At 39.0% G+C, this 11,803-nt stretch overlaps 1 protein-coding gene across 1 annotated transcript in view; it reads right to left on the reverse strand.

Moving 5' to 3' along the window:
• The window catches only part of LOC107677050 (immunoglobulin superfamily member 5-like), a 37,687-nt gene extending 25,948 nt beyond the window's left edge, over positions 1 to 11,739 (reverse strand). Inside the window, exons 1-3 of the mRNA XM_016471840.1 lie at positions 11,660 to 11,739; positions 10,149 to 10,214; positions 9,150 to 9,470 (exon numbers count right to left, since the gene is read on the reverse strand). Of these exons, the coding sequence (XP_016327326.1) occupies positions 9,150 to 9,470; positions 10,149 to 10,185 (358 nt within the window). The 5' untranslated portion in view covers positions 10,186 to 10,214; positions 11,660 to 11,739. The remainder of the gene's footprint in view (positions 1 to 9,149; positions 9,471 to 10,148; positions 10,215 to 11,659) is intronic.
• Positions 11,740 to 11,803: the final 64 nt, after the last annotated feature.

Here is an 11,803-nt window from a genome sequence, read left to right on the forward strand (position 1 = left end):
AAAGAAAGAAAGAAAGAAAGAAAGAAAGAAAGAAAGAAAGAAAGAAAGAAAGAAAGAAAGAAAGAAAGAAAGAAAGAAAGAAAGAAAGAAAGAAAGAAAGAAAGAAAGAAAGAAAGAAAGAAAGAAAGAAAGAAGCATAAAGGTCCATCCCATCCCTAAACATAACTATAAGTGGGATGTAGGCAGATTGTACATAAACATGCAAATGAGATCATACAAATTCATACAAATTAGTCACCAATTCACTAAAACACAAAAGAGTTACAAATTGCCATGAGATTGTGTTAGTAGAGGCATGTTTTTCCAATGAAACTAAAATTTACACAGAAGTCATGGTCTAGTGTCCTAGTCGTCACATGGTGCTCCAAGGTACTTAAAAAAATACACGTCCAAAAAACAAAGTACAATGTTCAAAAATAAAAATAAAATAAAAAAAGTGGTACTTTTTGACCTTTTTTCACTTTTTTTCTTAGTGTCCCCATCAATACAAAGGCCAATATAGTAATATAAGGCAAAAACAATAACAATGTGAAAATCTCCACACATGCCCACTGTTTGTCTTGATAAGAAACATCTATCGTGTTTAGTCCTGCACATGCAAATGAATAGGAGTCTTTTGTAATGAGAGGAGAGAGGAGGATTTGTAGTTCCCTGAAGATTTGTGGGAGCCCTCCAACTGTACGTCTGACCCAGTGTGCCACAAATCACTGCGAGAGATGCTGACTGCTAACTGAAAATGCCAAGATGCCTAATTAATTCCAAAGCTCTGTTAGTCTTGAAAGACTTGCCCCACATCCATAGGGAACAGCTCTATTAAACATGCACGACTGTTTATAGGGACATATACCAAGTCAAATTTGTGATCGTGGTGAAGAATATGCTTACACCATAATATTTGGAGTCTCAGGTAATTTCTTTAGTATTTAGCTGAGCTGTGGTTTAGTTGCACACATAGAATAGCTGAATTAATGAGTAATTCAGGTTGGGTCTTAAAAACTGATTGATTTGGTGATTTATCTTTAGATTGAAATGTTTTCTCTATGGAATACTGAGAAGGATGGAGCATTTAACAGTTTTAAAAATATTAGATATGCCAGATTATTATAGACAGGCTTATGAAAATTGAATCCTGAAATTTCCTACTGGATGTTTGCACGTACAGTCATGTGAAAAAATTAGGACCCCCCATGAAAGCCTGTTTTTTTTTTGTTTTGTTTTTTTTTTTTCATTTTAAAAATATTGGGAGATTCAAGTAATATGACTAAACAAATAAAACCAAAGAAAAGTCTTTTTTAAATGATCTGTAAATGGTGGGTTGCTCTTAATTGTTGAAGTGAGAGGTATCACCATGGTGAGATCCAAAAAGCTCTCAGAGGTCTTCACAAAGAAGACACAAGATGCTTATGAGTCTGGTAAGGGATATAAAAAGATCTCAAAAGAATTTGTAATCAACCATTCCACTGTCTGTAAAATCATTTACAAGTGGAGAACATTTAAAACAACTGCCAACATAGCCAGGTCAGGCCTTCTTTTGCAATTCTTTATTTTTATTTGCAAAAAGCACAGTTATTTTTTATTTTTACAATTTATTTTGCAATACTTCAATTCTTTTGCAAATATATGTGGCATTGCATTGACTCCATAGGATGTGAATCATTCAAAAACTTAAGATTTTTAGGAAAAAAAGAAAGAAAGAAATAAGCATAAAGGTCCATCCCATCCCTAGACATAACTATAAGTGGGATGTAGGCAGATTGTACATAAACATGCAAATGAGATCATACAAATTCATACAAATTAGTCACCAATTCACTAAAACACAGAAGAGTTACAAATTGCCATGAGATTGTGTTGGTAGAGGCATGTTTTTCCAATGAAACTAAAATTTACACAGAAGTCATGGTCTAGTGTCCTAGTCGTCACATGGTGCTCCAAGGTACTTCAAAAAATACACGTCCAAAAAACAAAGTACAATGTTCAAAAATAAAAAATAAAATAAAAAAGTGGTACTTTTTTACCTTTTTTCACTTTTTTTCACTGTCTGGAAAATCATTTACAAGTGGAGAACATTTAAAACAACTGCCAACATGGCCAGGTCAGGCCTTCTTTTGCAATTCTTTATTTTTATTTGCAAAAAGCACATTTATTTTTTATTTTTACAATTTATTTTGCAATAAGCAAATTCCAAGCAAGTCCAAGCAAATTCACCCCAAGAGCAGACCGCAAGATGATAAAAGAAGTCTCCAAAAACCCTAAAATGTAATCACGGGACCTACAGCAAGCTCTTGTGACAGTTGATGTCAAAGTGCATGCATCTACAATCAGAAAGAGACTGCACAACTTTAATTACCATGGGAGTTGTGCAAGGTGGAAACCTTTGCTGTCTAAGAAAAACATGAGGGCAAGACTGAAGTTTGCCAAAGAACACAATACATAGAGAAAGGCCAGGACATCTGGAATAATGTGCTTTGGACAGGTGAGTCCAAAATGTAATTATTCGGACAACGTAACAGAGGGCATGTTTGGCACAAACCAAGTAAATCATTTCAGCAAAAAAAAAAAAACTCATACCAACTGTGAAGAATGGAGGTGTGTGTGTCATGGTTTGAGGATGCTTTACTGCAGCAGGACCTGGCAAGCTCACCATCATAGAATCCACTATGAATTCACTGGGCCAGAAGGTGCTTGAGGAACATTGTCAACAAACTGAAGCTGAAGAGGAACTGGACCTTGCAACATGACAATGACCCAAAACATACCAGTAGGCCTAAATCCACCAAGGATTGAGTGGATTTCTGCCAAGGTTTTTCCCCCCGACTGAGTCTGGTCTCTCCCAAGGTTTTTTCTCCATTTCTGTCACTGATGGAGTTTTGGTTCCTTGACACTTTTGCCTTTGGCTTGCTTAGTTGGGGACGCTTGACTGATTGCACAGACAGGACGAGAGCTGAACTGGATGATGACATCACTGAATCATCAATGAACTGACTTTAGCTGAAAAATGACTGTTAATGTCTTCTTGCATTATTGACTAAATATTTTCCTGTTTAACACTGTAAAGCTGCTTTGACACAACCAGTATTGTATAAAGCGCTATACAAATAAAGGTGACTTGACTTGACTAGATAAGTTGGTTATAATACCAGCATAATATTCCTGCAAGTGTCCTGTAAAGGTTTTTGTAAAGGTAATTTTTGGTGTACTGGTACTTGTAATGCTAGCTAACTTAAACTGCAAAAAGTTTAGACATTTAGGGGTTCAAGCATCATACCAGATATGATCAGCCAGATACAAGTCAGTGCAATTTTGGGGCATCGTCCAGATATAATATAATTTAAGCAAGGTGGGGCCATGAGCCGTGGAAATGGAGCGAGACACCTGCATGCCAAACTGGTCTCAAGTTCCACGGAGGAGCTCCAGAAGGATGTAAGGAGGAGTGACGAAAGTGGATGGAGAGAAAGGACCAGGCCTGGGACATTTTATGTTTTGTTTGCGTGAGGTGGCCGTGATGTGGCTGATGCTTCCCTTTTTGTTTTGTTTTGGTTTCTTGTTTGTTTTTTAATAATTAAAAGTCTGTTTACTTTGAGCCTGTTCCCACCTCCTCCCACCAACAAACATTGCTACAACAATATAATATAATATAATATAATATAACATAATAAATTTGTGTGAACACTTAAAAAATATAGGCTTATTTTATTAAGAACTTAAGAATTGAGAGTAGAAGTCAGTTCCAATAGCAGTAAAGCACAATATGACTGTCGTTTTTAGTTTCCATAAGAGTGAATAATATAATATAATATAATATAATATAACATAATAAATTTGTGTGAACACTTAAAAAATATAGGCTTATTTTATTAAGAACTTAAGAATTGAGAGTAGAAGTCAGTTCCAATAGCAGTAAAGCACAATATGACTGTCGTTTTTAGTTTCCATAAGAGTGACAAGTTAGAGTGAGAAATGAGTGGACCAGATGGGCGCTGATGGCCACTGAATCCAAGATTAGAGTCGAGCTGTGCTCTGTCTGTTTACCACCCGGTAGAGTGGTTCTGCAGTAGGTATTTTTAATGGCTGCCAATCGATTCCCATCCCAAGAGCCCTTGCTCTGACATCGACAATGTCATATGCTCCATCAAAACTGCCAGAGCAGCAGTCTTCACTCCGGCCAGCAGCAAATTAATTCCCCTGCATGAAAAATACCTTACCCCTTAATCAGCCATCTCGTATAAAAACCGACAGCTCCTCTGCATGCAGAAAGATCTGGCCTTTATATCAACACATAACCAATGTGTGAACAAGATTATCTTCATTTCATTATTATTATGGAGGAAAATATTCATTGAATGGTTGGTGGACACTGGCTTTTGCTAATTTTTAGAGAAAATCATTTTATTCTTGTTGATACATCAGCCATTCTCAGAGAATTGTCATTATCTTCATGATTAATAAGAAATTGAACTTTTTTTTCATACATTTAACTTTGCTTACTGCACAATGTACAAATAAAACATTTTTTAATGTCAGTTTTCATAGAAATGTCAGCCAACTTGCATAGCGTTCAACACCACAAAAAATTAAACACACTAATCTTAGGTTGACTAATTATTTCCTTAAAATTGTAAGTAAAATCAATGTGGTCCCAAATGTATAAGCTGCACTAATAAGTGTTTGCACGTCTTAGTCAAAATTTAATTACATTTCAAAGCAAAAATCAAATTGAGAACTGATTTTTAAAAAAGACTATATACTTGTATAGGGGGGAAATGAGTGATATTACCTGAATTTACTATTAAAATATAGTGCTTTTGGATTTGTATTATATTTATGATTTGGGGTAATATATGGTTGACCCCCAGTGTCTATGGCAGTTACAGCACTGGTACTTTAGGCCTAAAGTGGGAAAACTGTTATGTTATATAAATACTTATTGAAGCAAAAAAGTTATTTAATACCACCTGGGCCTGTTAACCCTCATATGGTTCTCATTTCCTGTTTACACTAATGGTATTTGGGGTCAATATGACCCCAAAATTGAAAGAGTAATTGTAAAAAATATATACATTTTTAATCATACAAATAATATATCTTTGTTGTTGTTGTTGTTGTTTACTTCTCATCTATACATTAGAGCTGTGTTTTGGGAGATATGAAGTACTTTTGTAAACAGAGCCAGCCACATGGGCCAGCCTCAACTACACCATTAGCTTGCATGTGAAATATTACATTACATCACATACATCATATTGACCCCAAGGACAGATTTAGGGTTAAAAAATTTATTTGTATTTATTAATAGTTACTAATTCCCAAATCTAGGAAACTGCATTCATAATTGGTTTCAACAGGACTCAACCAGGCCTGATTACTGCCAACCCTGTTCAATTAAATCAACACTTAAATATAACTTTTTCAACAGAATGAACTATTAACACACTATTTAAGAAATTCCAGAAATTATGAGGAACAAGGTGACTGAAATACATTAGTCTGGAAAGGGTTACATAGCTATTTCAAAGCCTCTTGGACTCCAAAGAACCACAGAGCCATTATCTAATTTCTAGTCAGTTGAGAGTTTAAAGGGGGGGTCTAATGCTATTTCATGCATTCAGAGTTATTTACACTGTTAAAGAGTTGGATTCTCATGCTAAACATGGCCAAAGTTTCAAAAAACGATTTGGACGTATGACGGAGTATTTCTGTGCCAAATACACTCCTTCCGAATAAGTTTCGGAAAGTTTTTTTCTAGCATGGCTCTTCATGACGTCATGAACAGCGGAATTCCTTGTATGGGCACTTCTCCCGGAAGAGCACATGCACACAGCAAATAGAGCGAGAGCGAGAGTGCACACCCACCAACATGCTTCATTCAGGTTACGTAAGTCGTCAGCAGCGCTGCACAGGACTTGCTCCAGAAGAATGTCACCAAAGAAGTGTGTTTTTGGATGTGAGGGAAAGAGAACCTTGTTCAACTTCCCAAAGAACCCAGCGTTAGGTGAACAGTGGATGCAGTTTGTTTTTCCGGGACAGCAACAGAGTTTTGCACGTGTGTGTTTGTTCCCATCCTTTCGGTGACAAACACCTTGTTATAAACAAGGCCCAGTTCGTAAAACTGCATCAAATTTCTGTGTTTTGTTGGCAATCGGCGCACAAGTGCTTGGGACTCTTTAGCTCCGCCCACAGCACGCCTTCAGGAGCTTGGCTGTTTTCAGAGAGAATCGTAAAGCTGTATCTTTCTTTTATAAATCTGATAAAACTAAAGACTCTTCTGAGATATGAAGGATGCAATACTACTATATAGGTACTCAAGATTAACATGAGATTGGCGGAAATGTGTGTTATGTCCCCTTTAAAGTGTCCCTATTATGCCTTTTTGAATATTACCTTTCATGCAGTGTGTCATGTAGCTCTATTTGAACATAAACTATCTGCAAAGTTGTGAAGCCGACAGTGCATGATAAATAAAGTTATTGTCTATCAAAAAAAGAGTCGGATCGCAATTGCCTAAACGAGTCGTCAGGAATTTGAATCTTATTCTGTTACGGCTGTATGTCACGAAGTAACACATTAGCATAATGTCCGCCCATCAGACTCCAGCTCAAATTGGTAAGGTACAATTCCTGAATGATGATTTATGAGGCTTTCAAAAAAGATCCAAGGCACAGGAATAAGTCCACCTCTGAAAACTAAATTTTTGGAGTGGCCTAGTCAAAGTAATGACTCAATTAATTCAATTAAGACGCTGTGGAAGGACCTTAAATGGGTAGTCCATGCTCAAACCCTCCAATATGGCTGAGTTAAGCAGTTCTGCAAAGAAGAGTAGGTCAAAATTCCACCACTGCACTGTGAAATACTGATCCCCAGTTGTCGGAAGAGTTTGGTTGCCGTTATTGCTGCTGAATGTCAGTAGCGTGTTTAGTCACCACGCAATTGTGTGGAGTCAAGGGGCCCCCAAAACTCTAAACATGCCCCTGCTAAAGGTGGCACAACCAGATATTAAATTGAAGGGGTAAATTAGGGTCATAGGTGACAGAACACTCCCTTTAAGGAGCGGATTCCAGATGCTACACAATCAGAAACATGAAACAAAAGAGGTGGAACTGGGGGAGGGATGGTGGGCCAGGCCCGTGGAGTGGAGGAGGGCCTGGAGACTGTGGCAGAGCAAGCGACCAGGGCGGAGCCGCCAGAGCAGGGAGCCAGGGAAGAGCAGGCAGAGCAGGGAGCCAGGGTGGAGCAGGCAGAGCAGGGAACCAGGGCGGAGCCGACAGAGCAGGGAACCAGGGCGGAGCCGGCAGAGAAGGGAACCAGGGCAGAGCAGGGAGCTAGGGCGGAGCTGAAGCCCACCAGGGAAAAGCAGGCGGAGATGAAGCCCACCAGGCCGGAGCAGGCAGAGCTGAAGACCACCACTGTGAACCAGGCGGAACTGTAACAGACAGCACGGAGAGGTTAAAAACGGTCTCTGCAGCCGCAACATTACAGGCAGACAGGTCAGAGAGTTCAGGAATTGTCTCTTTGACAGGACAGGTGAAAATCTCAGAGATGGCCTCTTTGGCTGTGACAGGGCAGACTAGGGGTTCAGCAACGGCCTCTTTAGTCGAGATAGGACAGGCAGGAAGCTCACAGGCTGCAGCCAACACTGAACTGAGCTCTGGGGCTTGAGTGAACTCTGGCACAGAATCACAGACTGGAACAGGCTCTAGAGCAGATTCATTGGTTGCAGCAGGCTCTGGAGCAGACTCGTGAACTGAAGCGGATTCTTGGACTGGAGTGGGCTGTGGAGATGACGCCGCTGCATCCTCAGAGGAAGTGTGTATGGCTCAAACACACCAGATAGCAAAACTCATTATGGGGAATGCAGCAGACAGAGGAATAGCTTTAGGGACTTCAGGACTTTGAAGCATTGAAAGACCGCAGTGCTTGAGAGTGCTGAGGCCCTTGGAATGCCAGCTGCTCTGGCTGAAAACAGCGGTGGGTCCGCCAAACTGGAAACCAGTCTCAGACGCCTTGTGCCCACCTTAATGACTTCATGCGGCACGTTCATGATACCCAGGAACACTGAAGTGGTATCCATGATGGCTGAAGACTCTGGTGTGGCAGCCATGATGGCTGGAGACTCTGGACTGGCGGCCATCCTGTGAAGAGGCTCTGGACTGGCAGCCATCTTGTGAAAAGGCTCTGAACTGGCGGCCATGTTGGGACAAGACTCTAGAATGGCGGCAATGTTGGGCCGAGACGCTGGAGTGGCTGCCATGTTGTGAAAAGGCACAACGTGAGAAGGTATCTCTTGCTCCAGAACTGACGGTCTCTCCCTGTGGGCTAGAAAGTCCACAAACGCCCCAAAAGACAGGTGCTTCGTACCGAACCTCCTCCAAGTGCTGATGGGCTCATCAAGGGCATAGTTGAACAAGTCCTTGAGAGCCACATCGTTGTAGTTCAGCTCCTCCGCAGCACTCCTGAACTCCATAGCAAATTCTCAATTAAGTCCCGCGTTGATGGAGGGAACTTAGTATTGCTACCTGAATGCGTTGGTAGAGGGGGCTGTAGGTAGTGGAGGCTGGTAGCTGGACTGAGCCCATTCTCCGCTGAGTCCTCATGTGGCTGGCTCATTCTGTCACGGTAGGTTAAAGGGATGAGGCGAGGATTCAAAGGTGCAGGAAGAATGGGCATGTTATTAATAATAAAACAAAACACAAACTAACAAATACTACCCCGAGGGGGAAAACAGGCAGGCAGGCCAGGACAGAGCACAGCACGGCACGACACGTCATGCCAAGGCAGAACAAGACAGGAAACAACCAGGGTACATACGAAGCACATACATACAAACAACGAGCCAGCACAAGACTACAAACACAAGGAGAATAAATAGGGAGCAAACAAGGAGGGTAACGAAGGAGACACGGGTGGAGCAAATGAACCAATAAACAGATAACAAGAAGGGCGGGGTCAAGACAATAGACAGGAGAGCACATGGTATGAACAAACACACGACAAGCCATGTGCTCAAACAAGGACATAGAAATGCTAAGGGGTTAAGTAATAATTAGTATAAAAGATAAAAAATAATAAAAATAAAGAAAAATATTATATTTTCCTGCATGACACAATTTTGCAAATATTTAAGTAAATGTGCTCTACAAAAGCTCACATACCTTGTACAAACAGGGCTGATGATGATCTGCCAAGTCTCGTAGGCAGCAATTGACATATGACTTCCTGTACAATGGGGTTGAAGGAAGCGTTCATCAGAACTATCTCCCACATGGAGAGAGATGAGATGGAGTGATTGACTGCGGACACATGCTCATCTCTGCCCAGAGGACCATGTTCCACCGAGATGGTGAGGACTGTTCTTCCACCCAACAGCCACGTCATGACATCCCAGGATTCATCAGTGCTGCAGTTAAAGTGAACCTCACTGCCTCGTAACACAGTAGCATTCTTGGGTTCTAGATGGATAAAAGAGGCTACAGCTGCGAAGAAGAGACACATTTGAATAAACTGTAGACAATGGCATTTTCTGACATGACACACATTCTTTGTGTTCAGAGGTATTACTTAAAAAATCATTTCATAGAGACGATGATTTGAATATCCAAATATCCATCTTCTTTGATAAACATTTTTTTCAATTTCTAACAATTGTAACAAATTACATTTAAAAGAAAAAGGTAACACTTTAGTATAGGGGACCAATTTTCACTATGAACTAGTTGCTTATTAGTATGCCTATTATTAACATATTGGCTGTTTATTAGTACTCATAAAGCACATATACTGCATGACCATATTCTACATCCCTAATTCTACCCAACATCACAAAATTATTTAGTTAAAAATTAAGGCAAAAGTTGAGTTGAGTTTGAGGCAAAAGTTGTAGTTAAAATGGTTTGTTAACAGAGAGAATTGGACCTTAAAATAAAGTGAAAAACGTAAGAATTTTGGTGTAAGTACAGTAAAAAAAAAAGAGCTGTGATAAAAAAAAAAAAAAAAGCTGAATTTTCAGCAGCAATTACTCCAGTATTCAAGTAAGCCAGTGATATTCGGTATTCATGTACATTCCACTTTAATCCTACAGCAATTTTTCTTGGAAGCAAAGTCATGTAGTTGAATAATCACACAAGCCTTTACTTAGCAGATGACACGCTCACCTTGGATTACACACAGCTGGAGGATGTGGCCATGCATATTGCCAGAGAAACAGTCAGGCCATTGTTCTGTGCAGCACGGACACAGTAGAGAAAATATTTGCAATTGACACAAAATATAAAATTGTAGTGAATTTTAACCTTGTTTACAACATGAGCTACACACACTGAGAATGGTGCAGTCAAACTTAAACAACTTGCATTAAAGTTGGCTTACACATAACACACTAAAACATTTCTAATATTCAAATCCGTTAAAGGATTTTTAGACTGCATTAAATAGGACAACCGAAACCGGGAACACTTCCCATAACACCCGATCTACTTGCTATCTTTTGGCATCTATGCTAATATTAGTCTGTTTCTTTCTTATTCCGAGGTCACTGTAGCCACCAGATCCAGTCTGTGGTTCCTTGCCACTGTCGCCTCTGGCTTGCTTAGTTGGGGACACTTCATTTCCAGCGATATCGTTGACTTGATTGCACAGAGACTATTTAAACTGAACTGAGCTGGATGATGACATCACTGAATTCAATGATGAACTGCCTTTAACTGAAAAATGAATGTTTACTATTGTCACTTTGCATTATTGACACACTATTTTCCTAATTAATGCTGTACAGTTGCTTTGACACAATCTGTATTGTTAAAAGCGCTATATAAATAAAGGTGACTTGACTTAACTTAAAGTGTTGCAAAATATAGTCCAGATGGGTGCGTTTATCATACTATTTTAATAACCAAATACATTTTGTTGAATTGTGTATTCTTTTGGAATTACATTTATATAAATTTTTTACGTTTAATATATATTTTAATATATTTCATATTAGGTCCAGGTAAAAAAAATGCAAAGGCGATACCTTGAAACTTTGAGATATATGTATGTTACACATTACATAATTCACATTACATTTTCATTCCTGTAATACACTAATGGAAATTATCCTGTCCGGACATAATGAAAAATTAAAGCCAGTATAATAATACTGCCTCATGTACTGTATAAGTGGTAGATGACATGAAATACTTCTGAAAAGTATACGTTGACTGATGCTCCATCCAAAACTTTCAAATTATTATTATTTTTAAATATACACTTTTATGAGCTCAACTGAGAAACTATGTGAGAAAGCATAATAAAAATAATTTCACAATTTTTACTTCACAGTATGACATGTGGGGGAAATTTGCATAATTGTCATGAAAATTAAATAAAATAACATTTGTGCAAAATATCAATCCCTGTTTTTTCTCTTCTGAATTTAGGGTGAAAAAAAAACAACCAACTACACATGGGATTTTTCCCACATTGTAGTGAATGATATCGCTAACACATTACCTTATAAGCTCATGACAACATATGAACAAGATACTGTTTGACCTTAACATTTTGAAATGGATCACCATTTCCACTTATGACCCTCATTTGTCCCACTTATTAAAGAATTTATGTACCAAAACACATCACAAAAGTGCCACTTGAATTACAGATCTTTCTGCCGTATTCTTACCTTGAATATTCCAGGATGGTTTATACAGTATTCCAGAGAGGCTGAACAGAAATCATTTTTCCCACAGTCAATACAGTAACAGTTTCTTGGGCACTGAGGGATGCGGCCAAAACTAGCCAGTTAAATATTACCGAAAGCAAAGCA

This window comes from Sinocyclocheilus anshuiensis, unplaced genomic scaffold (assembly GCF_001515605.1).
Source record: "Sinocyclocheilus anshuiensis isolate Anshui unplaced genomic scaffold, SAMN03320099.WGS_v1.1 scaffold24, whole genome shotgun sequence".
In the NCBI taxonomy this organism is placed as follows: Eukaryota; Metazoa; Chordata; class Actinopteri; order Cypriniformes; family Cyprinidae; genus Sinocyclocheilus; species Sinocyclocheilus anshuiensis.